The following is a 21,068-nucleotide window of genomic DNA, read 5'->3' as shown; positions in this document are numbered from 1 at the left end:
AGGCTTTTAAAGCCAGATATTGCAAAAGATCAACATTTAAAACATAATAAATCCCAAAATGTTTAAATTAGAAACACAGTCCCAACTCAATAAAATTATATAATCAAGCACTTCAAAAGACTACAGTTTTATTATCTGCATTTTAGTCCCCTGATAGTATCAAGAGACGTTTTGATCTATTCAGCCCTAGTAGAGGAATGCACAGTTTTATGAATATGTCCTCATTCTGTACACACAGAAGAATTGCTCCTCAGTACTCGTCAGATCCCAGGCCACTGTGCCACACACCTATATAACATCTGCATATGGAGATGTTTTATATACTTCCAGAAAATGATGGACCCACTCTCTTCATTTTCTTTAAACCTTATTGCTGCCTCCGAGAAACAATTGACTTGGGATTTTCTTTCCTTTCAGTCATCTGTGCGGATCTTACTTTTAGAATAGGACATTATTTTGTCTTATTTTGTTTATTTTACCCACTTTATATTAGCTGTATTTAATTACTATGTACTTAAGCATTTGATACAATATACTTACTATGTACATACAATAAGTGTTGTTTCATTGTACTTACATTTAATGTACCTAATTTTAATTACATCTGTAGTCTGTTTACCTTACCACTAATCCTTAACCTAACCCAACCCTTACCCTAAACTAACTCTAGTCTAAACCCTACCCGTACCTCAACCTCAGTAGCAGCTAATATGTGATATCTTGTGAGATTTAATAAGTACATTGTATTGAATGTACTCTAATTTTAGTAAATAGTAGTTAAAGAAACTTAATATAAAGTTTGGCCAGTGTATTTCAATACTTTTGGGGGTGTCTTCATTATTTAGTATTAAAAGTCATTAGTTCCGTTTTAAAGTCATTATTAGACCCAGTGCTCAGATAAGCTAGTCATATTTGTGTAATGTTTTCAGTTTGCCCTTCAGTGTGGATTACATTAAAGTCTCACTGTTTGTTTTGTATTAATGAGTTTCAGAGTGGTCGTGGCCTGATATACTCTTCTGTCTTTCTGCAGTCAGAACGATGACATCAGTGAAAGGTCAACAGGATTAAGGGTTCAAGGGTGGGGTCAGATCAACATAACGGGACCCATTTAGGGTCATCCCCTTTGGGGATTGGTCATGGTCCACTTATTCTTTTGTGCCAAGGACATAGTATGTCACACACAAATAGTGGAAAAGCTGTCTGATTATTCTAAAGGAGATGATCTGATAACGCCTCTTGCCCCTTGCCCTAATCCACATACATACATAAGAGCTTCAATCTTGGCATGGTCCTGTTTTAAGGCGTGGCCCATGCGGCCCAACGTGGAATCTGCATAGATCCAAAGATCTTTGCCTAATTTGAATGTCCGTCATTCACAAAGCTCTACAAACAACATCTCATTTCCTTGTTTGTTTATAAAACAGTTTGGCTAATTTGATCATACTGCCATTTTCAACATACATTTCCATATTCCATATACACATACATTCAGAAGAATTATTATGCTTAAAATCAGGGGAGAAAATTAAAAAGCTATCCATTAACATTCCCATTCAATACATTCATTGGCTGGCTCATGTATGGTATGTGAAAAAAGTCTGCAGATTCTGTAATGGCCTGCACGTGAACACCCTCTTCCTCACTCTAAGGTAACACTGTAGCCTATAGCAGTGTGATTGATTTGGGTTTTTGCTTTGGTCTGGAAACCTTGTAAAACATTGTCTGACCCACTTTCTGTCTGTTTTTGATGGTGTATCCCTGGTCTGTTGAGTTAAACTGTGTTTGTCCTTTGGATTTGATTTCCAGGATAGCTACTGCTAGTTAAGTATAAAGGGGATTTGAGAAGAATTATTCCTTTTTTTAAAGGTCAGGTTGCCAATTATTTTCAGTACAATAGTTGTGCAGTAGAAATATAGTGTCTTACCAACTAATTCCAGTTAATTTCCTTCCATCTTTTCCCTTGTCATTCACTATTTCCCTCTTTGATCACTTCTCTTCTTCCATGACTCTATTTCATGGCCATTCTCTCTCTCTCTCTCTCTCTCTCTCTCTCTCTCTCTCTCTCTCTCTCTCTCTCTCTCTCTCTCTCTCTCTATCTCTATCTCTCTCTCGCTCTCTCTCTCTCTGTGTTTCTGTGTCAAGGTTACTGCAGGAGAGGCCTGAGGACATAGAGTGAGAATATAATTACAATATGTCTCACAATAATGTGCTTAGTTTTGATTAGATTAATCTGTCTGCTGCTTTCTTTTCACCCTAGTGTAAATTATACTAAATTAATAAATTGAACCTAATTATTTTTTAGGTTTTATTTATTTTTTATTTTGATCCCATTTTCACCCCAAATTGGCATACCCATTTCAAAGTACTCTCTAATTCCTCGTGGTGGCGCAGTTACTCGCCTCAGTCCTAGTGGTGGAGGACAAGTATCAGTTGCATCCACTTCTGTCAGCCCATGCGTCTTATCGCATGGCTTGCTAAGTGCGTTACAATGGATACTTAGAACATTTGGAGGCTCACGCCATCCATGCAGAACTCACCAAACGGGCCAATTGGTTGCTTATGGAGCCTGGCTGGAATCACTCAGCACACCCTGTATTCATAATCGTGACTCCAGGGGTGGAAGTCAGTCTCTTTGCACACTGAGCTACCCAGGCATCCACTATTTGTTTTCTTAATTCATGTTACTGGTCTAATTGTGAATGATTCATCCATGCATACATTTATATATATATAATAAATGTATATATATATATATATATACATATATACATATATATATATATATATATATATATATATATATATATATATATATATATATATATATATATATATATATATATATATATATAATGTTTTTGTCTATGAAATCTTTAATTAAAAAGTCATAGCTTGCTGTTGTGCTGATATGACTGACTCTTCTCTGCTGACGTATGCGAGGCTGCTCGGAAATGTTTTTAGTCAGTTTTAACCCCACCCTTTTAGCCTGTAATGAGACTGGCATCAAAGCAGTGAAGAGGTGTAATTTTGTCCGTTTCCTTCTAAAAAAACATGTTCCATTCTCCAAACTAAAGTGTTCTTATATTAAGTTTATTGTGATTCAAAACATTGTTAATCACTTGTTTCTTACTAATTTGCATTGACTTGCACCTCCAGCCTCATCATAAACAAAGACCTTGATGTGCTGTGTTTGTGGGCTGGCTATTATTGTTGTCAGTTAGATCTTTGTTCGGTTCTCAAGTCAGTGGAAAAGCGGGCTGGTATTGAGATCGATTCTCAGCATGGTGAAAAGGGGAGTGTGTGTGTGCTGTGTATATATTTTTATATATATATATATATATATATATATATATATATATATATATAAGCTGTTGTAAATGTCCCGCCACCACTTCCTGTTTCAGTAGGAAATTTAAAAACACCAAACTAAACTGCGCATGTCAAGAACTTTACTGCAACTTATAGTCACAGTAAAGTGAATGTATTTTAAGTTACAAGTATCTAGTTATGTGGTTTGACTTATGTGGCTTGAACGAAAGACCTCCTCCAGACTGAGAAATTGCATAATAAACATCACAATTTTGAATCGTTCAGTTTGTGCAGTTACACCAGTTTCCTGCACCTGCAAACTCATCAACGTTACTTTGTTAACTCTTGAAGAAGTACATAAAACGTTGTAACTTTGGACTGCCATCTGCTGCACTGCATCAGCTCCCTGTGCGTGTTTGTGTGTGTGTGTTTGATATCAGTCCCTTTCCTGACCATGACCGGTTTCATTAAATGACTCTCTTGTGGTCTCCCAACTCTATCACACAAGACTGTTAAACAGAAGGCCAACTGAGTGAGTTGGAAGGCACGCAAAATAGGCTTTTAATTTAAATATTGGCTAATTTTAACATATCAATGCTTCAAAAATATATCGATAAAATAATGTGCCAATCAATAATCTTTATATCGATATTTTATGACATCCCTAGTGAAAAGTGTAGCCGATTAATCTTCCAATGTTTGGCCATTTTGAGAAAATCAGCATTGGCCAGATGATTAAATTGTAATTCTGATCATTTCGAAAAAGTAATATCATCCCTCTCCTAAAAAAGTCACACATTTTTTTGTATTCATATCAGTAGCACCAACATGATGAGTTAGCACAGTGTTAGGTGTTCATTAAAAACATAATTTTATTTATTGCAATGATTGCATTAGAAGACAGAACTAATAAACATTTTGTCTTTGCAAATATTTTTTATGAATATTGAATAAATGTCTTGTGCAGTATATTTATATAAATATTATATGGGATCAAGGTCTTTGGATATCAACATCGGCCATTGAAGAACAATATCAGACAACTATGTTCAAAACAAATGTTTAATTTCAATCCAAATTTATAATGGTGTTATATCGATCTGGGTTCATGACTGTCGGTCAGATCTGTGAACTTCAGGGTGTAATAAAGTATAAATAATAATTATCAGGCACCCTTTAGTGTAAGTCAGTTTTTTTTCTTCCATAAGTGTGCTGTTTTATGGAAGACACATTAAGCTAATGTCTTTCACATTTTCTGCTTGACTGTTTGTTGCTCAGAGTCTGTGTCCTAATTTGCTGGACACGCTCCATTATAATTGCTCCCTGCGGGTGATTAATTGCTTAATTCATGTTAAATGAATCTATTACCACCTGCAGAATCCTTGTCAGTCAATCTTTTATTTCCCTTGGGTCTTTTCCTTCCTTTATTTAATTATTTTAGCCATATACTATGGTATGTGTATTGTGGCTATTTGAAGATAAAAAAAAAAGACAATGAACTTTGAAGAGGCAAAAAAAACGTAATTTTTACATTGCTGTCTTGGTATTCCTCAAGCATGCTATTTTTATTCTTTGTTTTCTGAAAGTTTTTGCAATTAATTAATCTGTAATACGTCGATCGATCACTGCCATGGAGACAAAATCCACTGAGGTATTTACAAGAGTGGGGGATATCATGAAATGATAGATTATCTGGAGTTTTTTTTTTTTTTGTACTGGTACCGCAAGCAGCTGGAGTTCGTTTTGTGGATGAACACACATTCGGGACGGTTACGTGGATGAATCTACACATTCTTTGTGTTAATTCTGCCTATTGGCTGGAGTTTGCTTTATAGATTATCTTATGTTGTGTAACACCGAACTTGAGCAATCCGATGGCAATGTTGTCGCTGGGGCTCTCGTAGGCGTACATGGACTGTTTGAATTTAGAGTGATGGATGCCAGTTGCCGCTGTTGTCCGCAGTTTTTCTTTTTTCTGTTTGTTTGGTTCAGGGGGAAGTTTGGAGTTTGATTGTAGCACTAATGTTGGAATGTGGTCTTTATAATTTTATTTTTGACACAATACATTTTTCTTAATATGTAAAAATGTCAAATGTTAATATGAATGGATTGTCTCTCTCCACGTGGAATGTGAATGGGTTGGGGAACCCCATAAAAAGAAGGAAGGTTATTTCTCTTCTTAAACTTGTTGTGCTGGCTCAAGTAAGAGCAGGGGAGTCATTACACTAATAAGTAAGCATCTACAATTCATATATCTAAAAACAGATTAAATATAAATTACAGTCATTGTTGTTTTAGCAGAAATTCAGGGACAAAGTTTTATTTTGACTAATATTTACGCACCTAACGTTGATGGTCAGGGCTTTCTTATAGATCTTGAAGGGATGTTGCAAGTCGCAGGCACCACTCATGATATAATATTGGGAGGAGACTTTAATCTTTTGATGGACTCAGTCCTTGATCATAGTGAAGCAAAAGTGTGTAAGCCCCCTAGAGCAACATTGACATTTCACAGAATGTTTTTAAATCATGGTCTTACAGATATTTGGCGACTTATGAACCCATCTGATAGGGATTATACATTTTTTTCATCAATCCATAAGATTTATTCTACAATAGTTTTTATAAATTTCTAAGTCCCTCATTTCATCTGTTGTTGATTGCTCAATTGGAAAAAATGTTGTCTCAGATAATGCCCTGGTTAGTTTAGAGATGTTGCCACATATGGAGAAAAGGAAATCATATAGTTGGCGCTTTAATTTATCCATTTTGCAAAATCCAATGTTAAATCCAACAAATGTTAAAGGCTGAAATCAATGTTTATTTGGAGACTAACTGGTCCTCAGTGTCCTCTGTGGGTGTGGATTTGGAAGCACTTAAAGTGGTTCTTAGAGGCCGGATCATAGAGTATGCCTCATTCACCAAAAAATCCAAAGCACAAGAACTCGTGGAGTTGGAAGGGAATATTAAAAGTGCTGTGGCTGAGCTGAAGTGCCAAATGTTGTCTGATGGCCTCAGAGAATTGACCCGATTGAAAAACAGGTATAATACTATTTTGTTTCGAAGGTTGGGTTTTGGCTATTTAGAGCAAGACAGTCATACTTTGAGTCAGGGGACATAGCAGGAAAACATCTGGCTAGATATATAAAACAGAGAGAGTCTTTTTCTACCATTCCTTTAGTGAAATCTGCTTGTGGTAAAATATTTAACTCAGCCATTGATATTCATAATGCTTTTAAAGAATTCTATCTTGATCCCTATATTTCCATGTCTTCATCTACTGATGAAGATATTAGAAACATTGTGGAACCATTAGAACTCCCTAAACTGACTAATGAGCAAAAAAATTATCTTGATTCTGAGGTAACCTTGGAGGAGCTTGGTGAGGTAATTAAGGCTTTGCCTACAGGCAAGTCTCCGGGGCCTGATGTCTTTGCCGCTCAGTTTTTAGGTATTATGCTACAGAATAGGCTCCACTTTTGTTAGAAGTTTATACAAAATCATTAAAGAATGGAAAGCTTCCAGCCAACCATGATCAGTCCGATTCTTAAAAAGGACAAAGATCCAAGTGAGTGTAAGAGTTACCATTCAATTTCCCTGATCCAACTAGACGTTAACATATTGTCACAAATTTTGGCTACCCGATTAAATAAAGTTATGACACCTCTTATATAGATCAGGTGGTGTTTATTTGGGGCTGTAGTTCTTCTGATAACATTAGGCATTTCATCAATATTGTCACGATTCCCTGTTGTCTGCCCTGTGTATCTCACTTGTCATCACTTCCCATAATTCCCTGCCCTCATCACTGCCAGCTTCATTGTTTTCACCTGTGTGTCATTATCCTTGTGTATTTAAACCCCATTGTTTTATCATTCGTGGTCAGTAGTTAAATGTAATGTATGTCCTTGACTGTGTTCCTGCCCGTGCCCTTTGTGGATGTTTCTCTTGTTTATATTTTGGTTTTCCCATCGTGGATGTTTCATTTGTTCCCTGTGTTTTTAGTTACCCTGTTCATCTTTTGTTTTTCCATTAAAAACTTCATCTAGATCCTCACTGGTTTGTTACAAATATCATGTGGTCAGTGGTGAATGATCAGACTCCGGTTGCTGCCATCTCACATGACGCTGAAAATGCATTTGATATGGTAGAATGAGATTTTATTTTTAAGATTCTGCAAATGTATGGGTTTGGTAATACATTTATTGGATAGATTAAGTTACTTTATACTGTTAGCGGCGGTACAAACAAATGGATTAATTTCGGATTATTTTACTCTGGATAGGGCCAACCGGCAGGGTTGTCCTCTTTCCCCATTATTGTTCTATCTTTCCCTGGAACCATTAGCAGTCATGATAAGAAAGGAGGATGATTTTCTATGAGTGAATGGCGGGAGATGTGGCGCATAAGCTTTTGCTTTGAGCAGATGATATTTTATTATTCATATCTCACCCTACTAGATCTATGCCTTGCCTCAACAGAATTATTAATTCCTTTTCTAAGTTCTCGGGCTACAGATTTATTTGGTCTATATCCAAAGCTGTGGCTCTGACAGTGTACTGTCCAGTAATGGCTTTTAATCTGGGCACCTTTCAGTGGCACAAACAGGGCATTAAGTATTTGGGTATTTTATTCCCAGAAATTTTTGTGATTTAGTTGACCCTTTGATAAAACGTTTTTCGAGTGATGTGGGCAGGTGGGCTTCATTGCATTTATCTATGATTGGGAAGGTTAATGTTATTAAAATGTATTGTATTCCAAAATTCAACTACCTGCTAAAATCTCTCCCTGTAGATGTCCCCCTCTCTTATTTCAAGCAATTTGATAGCATAGTGAAGTCTTTCATTTGGAATGGTAAACATCCCAGATTACATTTCAGTAAGTTACATAGACTGATTGACAAAGGTGGGCAACAATATATGAGAGCAGAGTGTTGAGATCCTTTGAAATTTTGGTTCAGCATTTTGGGATTCCCAGATCAGTTTTGTAGGTATTTACAGCTGCGCCACCTGCTCTGTATTATATTTAGGAGTAGCATACACCCCCCTAAAGGGGCAGACACTCTGGGAGTGGTGATTACTGCTTTTGGAAAAGGTCATGAGGCATCAGTGTATTACTCCCTGCTAATTCAGAGTCTGGGGATCGAGCTTTTAAACTTGGTATTGGATGAGGAAGTGTGGGCTGGGATTCTAAAAAATTTCAAGTCTGCATCTAGAGATGCAATGGTGCACCTTTAGCTATTCAAAATTGTACATAGTTTCTATTTGACCCCCCTCTAGCTTGTATAGGCTTGATCTTAAAGACACACCCACCTGCTGGCGATGCCAATCAGAGGATGGAGACACAACCCATGTCTTTTGGTGGTGTGTTAAGATCCAAGAATTCAGAGGTTCAGAGTTTTGTGTGTGATGGGTACTTGGGTTTCATTTGTCCCTAGACTCTGTATTTTGGGGTGTTCATCAATGTAGAGAATAGACACATAAAGAGTTGGGTTCTAACCAGTGTCATGATTGCCAGACTGATAGTTTTAAGGGGATGGAGGTCGACTGGCTCTCCCCCATTTCAGGAGTGGTGCTCGGAGATGGGAAGGATGGCAGCTTTTGAGGAAGGGTCATCTAGAAGACTGGAAAAATTGGACTTGTTTGTGGGGAAATGGGGTAGATATCTGGTGGTTTTGGAGGGCTCTCTGGAATTTGGATTGCTGTTTTTTTCCTTAAACTTATTTGGATACTGAATTGTGATTGGTCTTGTCTTCCTTGCATACATGTATGACAGTTTATAGTTATTTTCTTAACATTACACAGCGACGACATGTTGATCCTTGTGCACACCTGACAGAAAACAAGAAATATTAAGGAAATTAACTAGATCCAAACACCATATCTTTGGGCTAAATGCCTAATGATCATCAGTTTACTTTCCTATTAGAGTTAATAGACTGTGAACTCACTGGATTCTTTCTACAAAATGTAAAAAACATTCCAAAACACACTTTAAAGATCACTACATTCATAAGAAGTGATGAGCTAGCACAGATGGTTTTGTAATAAGATGTATTTTAATAGTTTATTGTGGTCATCTTTTATTTTGTATGGAATAACTTGTGTAATTTATTTATAATAGGGAAAATATAGTAGGGAAACTGGAGTCATGTGTGTTACCATAACTGCAAAATCACACTCTTCATGTCTGACCACATGAGCATGACATCATTTGGGGTTTTCACCCTATCCCTCGTCAGTTCTCAAAAAATCTTTGTCTTTCATAATGATCATATATTGCTCCTCCTCAATTTTATAATACAAATTTGGGCCAGATTATATAATAAAGATTTTTTAACATACAGTGTCTTCAAAAAGTATTTGGATAGTCATTGATTTAATGTCATTGCATTAAATAACAAAATATCAAATCAAGTGACATTTACTATAAAAAAAAGATTTCACAATATTAAGTTAAGTTTTTTAGGTTTTGAATGATTAAACAATAGATATGCTGTTAAATGAAGACAAAACTACTTGAACACATTTACCTGTGTGAATGTGACTTCATACATCCATAAAAATCACCTTGACACCAGTTGCTTGAATTGTAATTGCAAAAATGGCTTATAAAAGTGAAGCTTAAGCTGCATTTGTGTGCAGCTGCCACTTGTTTTGATATTGTGATATGTGCGGCTTAAAGGATTATGTAACATAGTTCAGTGGAAAGGAGGTGGCGAGAACCGGCTTGTCAGTATAAATAATATTTAAAAATACACAAAAAAGACAAACATACACACAGGTGTCTGACAGCTGCCAGCAAATCTCTCTCTCTGTTGCACTGCCATCTCCGGTCAGCCTTTATCCCTCTCGGAGGCTTGAAAAGACTGATTAGGGGCCGGGTGTATGGAATCCCGACCCGACCCCGCCCTCCACACTGCCACAGGATAGTTCACCCAGTAATTGAAAATTCTCTCATAATTTACTCGCTCTCATGTCTTCCCAAATGTGTATGATTTTCTCTCTTCTGCAAAACACAAATGAAGATTTTTAGAAGAATATTTCAGCTCTGTAGGTCCATACAATGTGAGTGAATGGGGTCCAAAACTTTGGAGCTCGAAAAAGCACATTAAAGCAGCATATAAATAATCAATTTTGGTTAAATTTATGTCATCAAAAATTATATGACATGTGTGGATGAGAAACAGATCTATTTTTAGGTCTATTTTACCATAAATCTCCACTTTCAAATAGCCCTCCTAAGCGCTCTTCTCATTTGAGAGTTCTTCTTTTGTTTTTAGCGATTCGCATCTTCGTGTATATTGCCACCTAGTGGGCAAGATATAGATTTATCCACTGGAGTCCTATGGATTACTTTTTTGCTGACTATTTTTGCTTTTTTGAGCGTCAAAGTTTTGGACCCTGTTAACTTGCACTGTATGGACCTACAGAGCTGAAATATTTTTCTAAAAATCTTTGTTTCTATTCGGCAGAAGAAAGAAAGTCATACACATCTGGGATGGCATGATGGTGTTTTTTTGGGAAAACCGTTCCTTTAAGTGTCTCAATACTTAAAGTAGCTGCTGTATATTTGTGTCGATGTTATATTTTAATCATATTGAATCACATTTAATTAAAAAAAGTGCAGCCTTTCCTGTGAAGTATTTTAATATTTTTCATGGTCTGCAGCATGTGTAAAACATGTGAAACTAATTGAAAACTGTCAGTCTTTGGTGAATGAAATGAAAAAGAAAGGATTGACAAACAAATTTTTGTTTTCTACACCATGATTTATTATTTGGTAATCAGTGGCAGGTGGTATTTTTAATGTGTCTATCTGTTAAAAGTTAATTTAGTCAACTTTTAAAAGGACAGGAGCATTTAGATTATCCTCAAGGCTAACAGACATGGACTAAAACTAAAACTCAAATTATTTTGATTTCATGGGGTCTTTAAGAGTAGGCATTATAGTATTATCGTCAACAGGCCTTTTCAACAATATTCAGCAAAAGCAAAACAAAATAAAAAATGGTTTAAATCCTACTACTTCTTTATTTAATAAATCACTGATAACACAAATGTGCTATTTTATTTATTTTATTTTTTTTTCCCCTTTTCTCCCCAATTTGTCATGCCCAATTCCCATTGTACTCTAAGTCCTCGTGGTGGCATAGTGACTCGCCTCAATCCAGGGGTTGGAGGACAAATCTCAGTTGCCTCCACGTCTGAAACCATCAATCCACGTATCTTATCAAGTGACTTGTTGAGTGTGTTCCTGCGGAAATGTAGCGCATGTTGAGGCTCTCACTATTCTCCGTGGCATCCACGCACAACTCACCACGCACCCCACAGAGAGTGAGAACCACATTATAGTGACCACAAGGAGGTTACCCCCAACGTGACTCTACCCACCCTAGCAACCGGGCCAATTGGTTGCTTAGGAAGCCTGACTGCAGTCACTCATTATGCCCTGGATTCGAACTTGCGACTCCAAGTGTGGTAGTCAGCATCTTTACTTGCTGAGCTACCCAGGCCCCCCCAACATGCTGTTTTTAATTTTTCAAATGGCAAAATTATATTTCATCAAGTAAGACTGCCCCATCAGACATCTCATTTATTGAGGTTGTCTCCTAACCATTTCTGAATCCTCCTGTTTTTGACTTTACAGACACCTCCTCCGCATCAGAAGACGAGGGCTCGCTGCGCCGGCAGGGACAGATTGCCTCCTCGTCTCCTTATCAGGCCCACCCTAGCGTAGAGCACTGGTTTAACAGAGTCATCCAGGGCTCGTCCACATCATCATCTGCATCCTCTACCTCTTCCCACCCTGGAGGGAGAAACCACCACGCCACAAACACCACCTCTGCCTCAGCCGCTACAGTACTGGCCGACCTCATGGCACACACCCAGCTAGGTAACCACTACTCTGCCTAACCCCACTCTAGATCTGCAGAATTGACATTCTTGTAGGCCTCACATTTCTGCTTTCATAGTTTGCCTTATGTACGTGTCTTTCCATGATTACATGCAGGTTAGTCCTCAGCTATATGCTGTGCCCTGCCTAAAAAGACCAGTATATGTTTTGTTTGGATGCTGGTGTCGTAAACAGGGTGCATTAAATGGGAAGTTCCAAACTATTTTGCATTCCACGGAAGACAGAAAATCATTTGGGTTTGGAATGACATGAGGGTGAATAAATGATAATAGAATGTTCATTTTCCATGACAAGTGAGACACTTAGCTATGCTATAATTTCTGTTATCAGAGATCTGCTTATAAAATATTTGTATTCCCCTCATTTTTGCCCTCTCCTCCTCTTTCTCGCACTCTTTTTCTTTCTTTCTTTCTTTCTTTCTTTCTTTCTTTCTTTCTTTCTTTCTTTCTTTCTTTCTGTCCTTGAAGGCCACTATCAGTATTTTGGGTGCTGACTGTAAACAACCGCAGATTTCCCACAGTGTCAGAGGCGCTCTGTGGGTGCACTGTTCTAAAAATGCCTGCCAGACAAACCAAAGCGTAAGAGCGAAGATGAAATGCAAAACAGCCTTTTGATTAATAGCATGGAAATTTGATTTTATAGGCATATAAAGCTCTTCTGTTGGGCCTTTGGAATAAGAAGAAATAATAAACATCCTATATAATTAGTTAGAGAGATGATAGGGTCTTAAGAAGTGTCCGAACCAGGCGCAATGCGACAATTTTCCAGTGTCAAGTCCACACTTAAAGCGAAATATAGAGTAAAGTGACAAAATCAGAGCCGATCATAGCATATTTGATGTTTAACCCTTTAAGCTGTGATGGTGTTTTTGAAGATTTCCTGTTTCAATGGCATACCCAAAATTAAAGGCATATAACTTGACAAAACTAAAAACAAAAAAAAAACAAGGAGAGTCAAGTATTTGGTATCTCTTCAAATTTGTTAATGATATAGATTGTAATAAATTCTGAGACTCTCAGCCTAAGAAAAATGCTCAAAAATCACAAAACCCCCCCCCCCCCCTCCGAAAAACTGCTGTTGTTTTGTTCCCAACTTTAATTGAGTAAAAGTTTGTGTTGATTAAACATAGCAATCAGAAGTTATATCATTACAAAAATTATTTATACTAATTTATAAAAACATCTCCAATTGTCCAAAAGCCTTTTCAAACTAATAAAACATAATAATTATACATAAGAAATAATTACACATGAAAACACAACAATGACTAAAGGTTTGCATAGCATGCAGACATGATTTTGAGTTTCATTCTGTGCCATTTGAGTCATCATTGAGTCTGTGTCACATTCTTGGTGCCATCTCCTGTTGGCCATATGTAACAGTCACCAATCACATGTCTCTCTGCCCATATATGGATGATATTTTGCACCGGTCTGAACCCAATCCAATAGGTTAATCATTCCATGACACTACATAATTTTCATAAATTATCAAAATGGAACACGTCTGATTTGTCTGAAAGTTTCAAAGTGCTTGTTCAGTTTTGGTCATAATACCTACATGCATTGTAAAGTACAGCTTATAAACATTAAAATTATACCTATTTTGTGTTGGTCAAGACTGTTGTTATTAATATTTTTACTATTTTTTTTCTTGTGGGCCCATCTGAGCTTTAAGGGTTGATATATAGCTATGTGAAGTTGAATTTTGGACCAATGAGATTTCAATGTGGATGGAGCTACACAGTGTGTTGTGATAGAAATTGTAAGCATAGCTGCATACTAATTTGGGGAGAGATGCCATTTTGGGACATACTGTACTTTTATTTTTGGCCATGTGAGAGTCTGGCCATAATAATAATATAATAGTATCTCAGACAGCATTTAAGATGGATTGTATGTGAATTGGGAAACATTTTTTTGTTTCTTACCACTTTATATTGGAGGGATTGACCATTTTAACTTTGTAATTGCTGTGCAGTCCACCCACTGTCCCACTAACCCACACCAAATTTCACACAATGTCTTAATATATTATTTAATCGCATTGTTTATTGTGAGTTTAATCCCAAATCCATCCACTGTACTTTGCTGTACCTCATGACAGACAACCACAGCGCCCCCCCAGATGTGACAGGCCTGTCGGTGCACTCTGTGCATGCGGAGCGTCCACATGTGGCATCAGTGCGAGGGATTCCACGTGGATACACACACACCGGTGTCATGGAGACCGCTGACGGTGAGTCCCCTAAAGTTTCAGCCTCCTGTCGCCATGACAACAGAGCATCTTTCTGTGACACCTGTAAGAAACAGAGAACATCAAGCCTACATGCCAGAGATTCAAACTGATTTTGTGTTGTCAGAATATGTTTAACATTTGACACAGTATTACTAGCTTTGTTCCAAAACCTTGTGAGCAATGTCGCTGACTACTGCCTACATATGTAGCTGCCTTCTTATGAAGATAACTGAATTCCATAACTGAAATGGAACCTCATAACTTGTTTTGAATGCTCTACTTAGGCAGCAAATCAGCACACCACACAAATAATATTACTCTTGTGAAGCAATTAAATTGAAGATTAGTTTAGCGTTAGCAAGTAGTTAAGCTTTAGACATGATGCTCTAAAAAGCATAAAAATTAGGGCTGTCCATGTAACACGTTAATTTATTGCAATTAATGAAATGAAAAATTATGCGTTAAAAAATTAACACATACATTTTGTAATAAGGAATGTTCCTACCATCTGACAAATTCAAGCTTGATGTGCCACCTTGATGTGGCATTATGGGGCAGGCAGCGTTTCTGCTTTACAGGCAACACACCTTGTCAATTCAACAAGAGCAAGAGGCAGCACAGCCTTCCACAGATGATGTATTCTTGCGCTCAATGATAGCTGAGCACAACAGAATTTAGGGATCTCGAGAGGCATTTATCATCGTTTCAAACTAGCTTTAACTTAACCCAGCATTCTAAAAACACAACGCTTCTGACTAGAGATGCTGAAAACTAGTGAAACACGACGGCATCAAAGTGAGATGCTTCAAAAGCATGAGGACGTAGACCAATAATTAAAAAAGTGCAGAGGGAAGTATTGCAATAATTGGATTGTGTTCAATGAAAATGGAAATAAAACAAACAATATTTTGACTTTTAAGCCACTTTTTGTATTGTAGAAATGCTTAAAGTGTAAGCTCCAATAATAGATGTAATATCAGCTCGAACCAGTCTAGCCATTCACCGTTGAACTCTCTAATCAACAAAGCGTTTCCGTCCGCAGAACTGCCGTTCACTGGATGTTTTTTGTTTTTGGTAATATAATAATAATGTATATGATGTGTTGTATTTAAATGATCTGAATTGTAATATTTATTATTATATGTTATATTTAAAATTATTTTAATTATTATATACTAAATAATCTTTATTTAGGGGCCTTTCACAGTAAATATCAATTATTAATTAATTTGATAAAAAATGTAATCGATTGATAGACCTACTAAAAATACGTGTCACACAAATATTGGGTAAAATTATTCATTCTAATTAAATTGCATAATTAAGTATAATTTTTTTGGTACTTTATGAAAATAATTTTCTCGACATCAGATACTTTACATAGATATGAGTTTGTTGCAGTACATAATGTGATTGCTTTTCCACGAATGATACATGTGAAGTTGCCTGCTGAAACAAGTTATCTTAGCCCACATCCACACTAATACATTTTCAGTTGAAAACCTTTTCCAAAGTTTTCTGTAGGCTACTAGAGAAAATTGTCTTTCGGTGTTGTGTTTTCGGTGGAGGAAAATTTAAGTGTGAATGAAAGGTGTGAACTCAGCCTGCAGAATCAATGCGTTGATGCAACACGTGTAGACAGGTAGGCAGCTTGCTAGGTTTTGGAACAGAGCTAATGAAGATGGACTTTTAGTGCACATTGCTAGAATTGAATAGCATATTTTTAGGCTGCTTAGAGTTTGTTCCTGCTTGTTCCACACAGATAGCATGTCATTATCAGCATGATCTCATTAAAGGAAGTGTTAACCCAACAATGAAAATTCCATCATCATCTACTCTCATGTTGCATAAACACTTCTTGTTCTCAATCATGATCTCATTTATGCTGCCACACATTCAAACCTGATGCCTCGACAAGACATGTGAGAACCAGTGAAGCTGGGAATCTTTTGTTAATGTATGTAGAAGAGTAGAAGTCTTCCACTTCTTTGTCTTCCACTTGGGAAAAGTCTGTGACTTGAGGGTGTTTAGATGGTGACTGATTTTAGGTGTACTGTGCCTTTAAGACATAGATTTAAACATCACACATGCACATCACAAAGAAATACACCAGCCTCATGATTAACCTTCATCCTTGTCCTCTCTTGTAGCAGTTCCTATGGTGTATTATTTGTTAGAAGAATTCATATTTGGTTAGGTCATGCTTGTTTTGTAAGTCACAGACTATTCATAAGCAGTTTGATGCAGTGGACATTCACGTTCATTCACACTCTGTCTTCTCCAGGCTCTGACAGGGGAGATGGTGAGGCCACAGAGGGTATTTATACACATTTATTTCAATGTGCCCCTCCCCCTGGTGTCTCTGTGCATCTGTGTCCCAGCTGTGACCTATGCGTTAAACAGTGTCCACCGTGTCAGTTTTTTAAATTATGATAATAGGAAACAGAAGATTGAATCCTAATGTGTCTTTTGTTGTCTTTTTGATTGCCATTTAATTTTTGGTTTTGTTTTGTTTTAGCAGTCATATGACTTTATTATAATAAATTATTATTAATTTTGAAAATTGATAATTTTTTTTAATTATCTAATGAACTGGATGTCTAGAAATGTCTAGCACGTGTTTGCGTTGATCCAAAGTGCTTGTTTAGCTATTAATAATGATTAATATATTTATTTGTTGTTATTTGAACAAACCCCTAACCCTAGTATTAAACATCTGGGCGTAATTAATCCTGCACTGTTTATGCTGTTAGACACATATGATACCTTAAATTGCACAACTTTTTGAGAAGTGTGGTTTTACTCTTCTGTGCAATCGTGCTAGGAAGATAGAAACATTTGAGTGAAAACATGCTATAGACCTAAGTTACTAGAATCAACTCTTTTGTACATTTATAAATGGCTTCATTGGGTCCTAGAGTGAAATCTGCCATGTGTGCGTGATGCAGAAAGAGATCAGCGGTGTGTGGCTCAGGTGTCTCTTGACAATAGAATGTCAGCGAGCTTCTCAATCATGCATATATACATGACGCATCGCAGCTCTCTATGGATTCACATCCAGCCATTTACAGACTAATTAAATGATAAATTCGCCATGTTTTGTCTGAATGTATATGGTTTCGTGCAAGATACTGTTCCATGTGTATTGTGTGAAGGCGTACACATCTACCTGAAAAGAAACATTTAATGGGTGATTCTATGTAAACTGTTACAAACCAGCTTTGAATTTTGAGTTTAAATTGATAACACTAAATTTGGCAGTATAATTTTCTCTGTGTTATTACTGTGATAGGTGGAAACTATTGGTGTAAATATTTGATTTAACTACTAATCAATTAGATGTTTTACTAAATAACGAGATGCATCATAAAATAATAATACATGAATTATGTATACGGGACCGGGTGTGTAGAATCACGACCCGGCCCGCCCTCCGCCCTGCCACAATGTGTAATTATTTACAAAAATAGGCTGTAGACACAAATAACTAGAGTACATAAGCAATATACCGGGTTTTACATTCACAGGCTCAATCATTGTATTTTGGAAATTAAATAAATGCATAATACATACATTACTACTATTACGTGAATTACTTGAGTAACTGAAGTCAGTTAGGAAATTCTTCAATAATCGTGATTTATTGATGCATATGCAAAAGCAAAAATCATGTACAAGACATCAGTGTACAAAATGTTATTCTATTAAAAAATAATAGTAATACTATTGCCTTGTAATATTATCTAATATATATAACTCATGAGCCAAAACATTATCACCACTCACAGGTGAAGCAAATTACGTTGATCATCTCCTAACAAGGCCACATGTCAAGGTCTTGGTAAATAAGATGGTAAGCGAAGAATCAGTTCTAGTAGTCAACGTGTTGAATGCAGGAGAAATGGACAGGAGTAAAGACCTGAGTGACTTTGACAAGGGCCAGATGACTGGGTCAGAGGATCTCTGAAACGGAAGGCTTTTTGGGTTCTCCTGGTCAGCAATGGTGAATAGCTACTGACAGTGGTCCAAGGATGGACAAACCACATTCCAGCAACAAGGTGCTGGATGCCCAAGGCTCATCCATATGCGAGGGCTACAAAGTTTATCCCATCTGGTCCGACCGACAGATTGTCTACTGTGACACAAGTCACAGAACGTTTTAGTGATGGTTACGGAAGGAATATTTCACAACACACTGTGCATTGCACCCTGCTACACATGAGGCTGCGTAGCCACCGGTCAGAGTGCCCTTGATGACCGGTCGAAAATGCCTACAATGGGCACACCAGCATCTGAACTGGACCTTGGAGCAGTGGAAGAAGTTCAGCTTGTCTGATGAGTCCCATTTTCTTTTACATCACTTGGATGGCTGTGTACGTGTGTGCCGTTTACCTGGGGAAGTTTTGGCACCAAAATGCACTGTGGGAAGACGACAAGCCGGTGGAGGGAGTGTGATGCTCTGGGCAATGTGCTGCTGTGAAACCCTGTCTCCGGCCATTCATGTGGATGTCAATTTGACACGTGCCACCAGAATGAAGAGTTATTTCTTGATGCCAGATACCACAGGACAACTTCAGGGGTCTTGTAGAGTCAGTGCCTCTGCAGTTTGGTGCTGTTTTGGCGGATTACGGAAGACCAACAGCAAAGTAGGGTGGTCATAATGTTTTGGCTCACCAGTGTATGTATGTGTGTATATATATATTAATAAAATGTGTAATTGCTCAGACATGGTTTGCAACTCTTATCCTAGAATGGCCCTGCTATACATGTGATTGTGTGATATTGTTAAATAAGTATTAACCTTTTCATTCTATCTTTTGTCCCTGGGTTTATTGTGAATCTATTTGCTTCAAAGATCTCAAAGCCTTGTATGAGGCATATCCGTAGTGAATGCTTAAATGGACTCTTTTAGCAGGAAGCTCATGAATGGCTGATGAGATGGGTAGAGGCTTGTTGCTATGCAGTAAGAGTCCAGCATCCTAAGTCAGAGTCAGGCAGTATTTGATGCTCTGGGTCAGGTGTGTCTACTGAGTGCACTCAGTACCATCTCAATAAATCCTCATGGGCATACAGCTTTTCATTGACTGACAGGCTGTTGTGTGAGTCTGTCCATAAACTCCATTCACAGTGACCTTTCCCTTCGTTTTTATCTCACCATCTGCATCTCTCCATTTTTCTCTGTCTTTTTGTGTTTCATCGTCTTCTGACACTGAAGGCGTTCCAGTCAACAGTCGAGTGTCATCTAAGATTCAGCAGCTCCTAAACACACTGAAAAGGCCAAAGAGACCCCCTTTACGAGAGTTCTTCGTAGATGATTTTGAAGAACTTTTGGATGGTAGGTTCATAACACTCATAGAATTAGCTGTTATACACTCACTTAGCACTTTATTAGGAACACTATGGTCCGATGTGTCCGATGTGGTCTTCTGCTGTTGTAGCCCATCCACCTCAAGGTTTGTGTGTTGTGCATTCTGAGATGCTATTCTGTTCACTACAATTGTACAGAGTTACTGTAGCCTTTATGTCAGCTCGAACCAGTCTGCCCACTCACCGTTTGAACTCTCTAATCAACAAGGCGTTTCCGTCCAGCAGAACTGCCGCTCACTGGATGTTTTTTGTTTTTGGTAACATTCTGAGTAAACTAGAGACTGTTGTGTGTGAAAATCCCAGGAGATCAGCAGTTACAGAAATACTCAAACCAGCCCGTCTGGCACCAACAATCATGCCACGATCAGAAACACAGAGATCACAGTTTTTCCCCATTCTGTTGGTTGATATTAACGTTAACTGAAGCTCCTGGCCCATATCTGCATGATTTTATGCATTGCGCTGCTGCTACATGATTGGCTGATTAGATAATCACATGAATAAATAGGTGTACAGGTGTTCCTAATAAAGTGCTCAGTGAGTGTAATTTTAAATTCAGTGATATTACAAGATTGATTGTGGATGATGGAGGCTTGGGTTTGCTGTCACTTTTCTGTAAAGTTAACTTGAATTACAAGATGTGCCACTTGTTTTGATATTATTCAATGTACAGACATATAGTAACAAGGATTTTGAGAGTGACGCTATTAATAACAAATCAGTCCATTTGACCGATAGGGTGGGCAAGCAGTTTTCTCATTTCTACCTCTGACTTAGTCTCATTCTAGGAGGGAAATTAGGCCTTGCCATTCACACAAGATTTATGAGCTATTTCCACCTGTCAGGGTCTGTGCAGTTTGTGAGGACTTGAAGGCATCTGGAAAGGGTTTATGGTCCTCTTGTTCAACACAAGCAATGTTCATTTGATTACTCTGATGGGTTCAGTCAAACTACCCTGTCTCTACTCCTTGATGCTTTATATCAATCCCTTTCTCCCTCTCTCTTTAGCTCTGTCATTCACATATCTCTCTCTTATTCTCTATTTATCGTTTTTGTTCTAGACACACAACATCTATCCAATCTATTTACAGCTATGTCCCATCTCAATGTAGTGGCACATAAGTCATCCTGACACAGCTGTTGAAACATTAAAAATCACATGCACATACTCTTTTATTTCCATCTCAATTATTTCTTCTTCCATCCCCATCCCTTGATTTCTTTGTCCCCAGTTGGGA

The 21,068-nt window shown here is 37.5% G+C and overlaps 1 protein-coding gene across 3 annotated transcripts in view; it reads left to right on the top strand.

Annotated features, from left to right (window-relative positions):
- LOC127654861 (disco-interacting protein 2 homolog A-like) overlaps positions 1 to 21,068 on the top strand; it is a 201,834-nt gene that overhangs the window by 135,765 nt on the left and 45,001 nt on the right. For 2 of the 3 annotated variants that reach the window (XM_052142366.1, XM_052142364.1), the window contains exons 5-7: positions 11,959 to 12,204; positions 14,332 to 14,463; positions 19,679 to 19,798. In XM_052142366.1, the coding sequence (XP_051998326.1) occupies positions 11,959 to 12,204; positions 14,332 to 14,463; positions 19,679 to 19,798 (498 nt within the window). The remainder of the gene's footprint in view (positions 1 to 11,958; positions 12,205 to 14,331; positions 14,464 to 19,678; positions 19,799 to 21,068) is intronic. The other variant, XM_052142367.1, reaches the window with a different exon arrangement.

This window comes from Xyrauchen texanus, chromosome 14 (assembly GCF_025860055.1).
Source record: "Xyrauchen texanus isolate HMW12.3.18 chromosome 14, RBS_HiC_50CHRs, whole genome shotgun sequence".
NCBI classification, from domain to species: domain Eukaryota; kingdom Metazoa; phylum Chordata; class Actinopteri; order Cypriniformes; family Catostomidae; genus Xyrauchen; species Xyrauchen texanus.
Note: the sequence above shows the minus strand (reverse complement) of the source record. Positions and strands in the feature narration are given on the sequence as shown.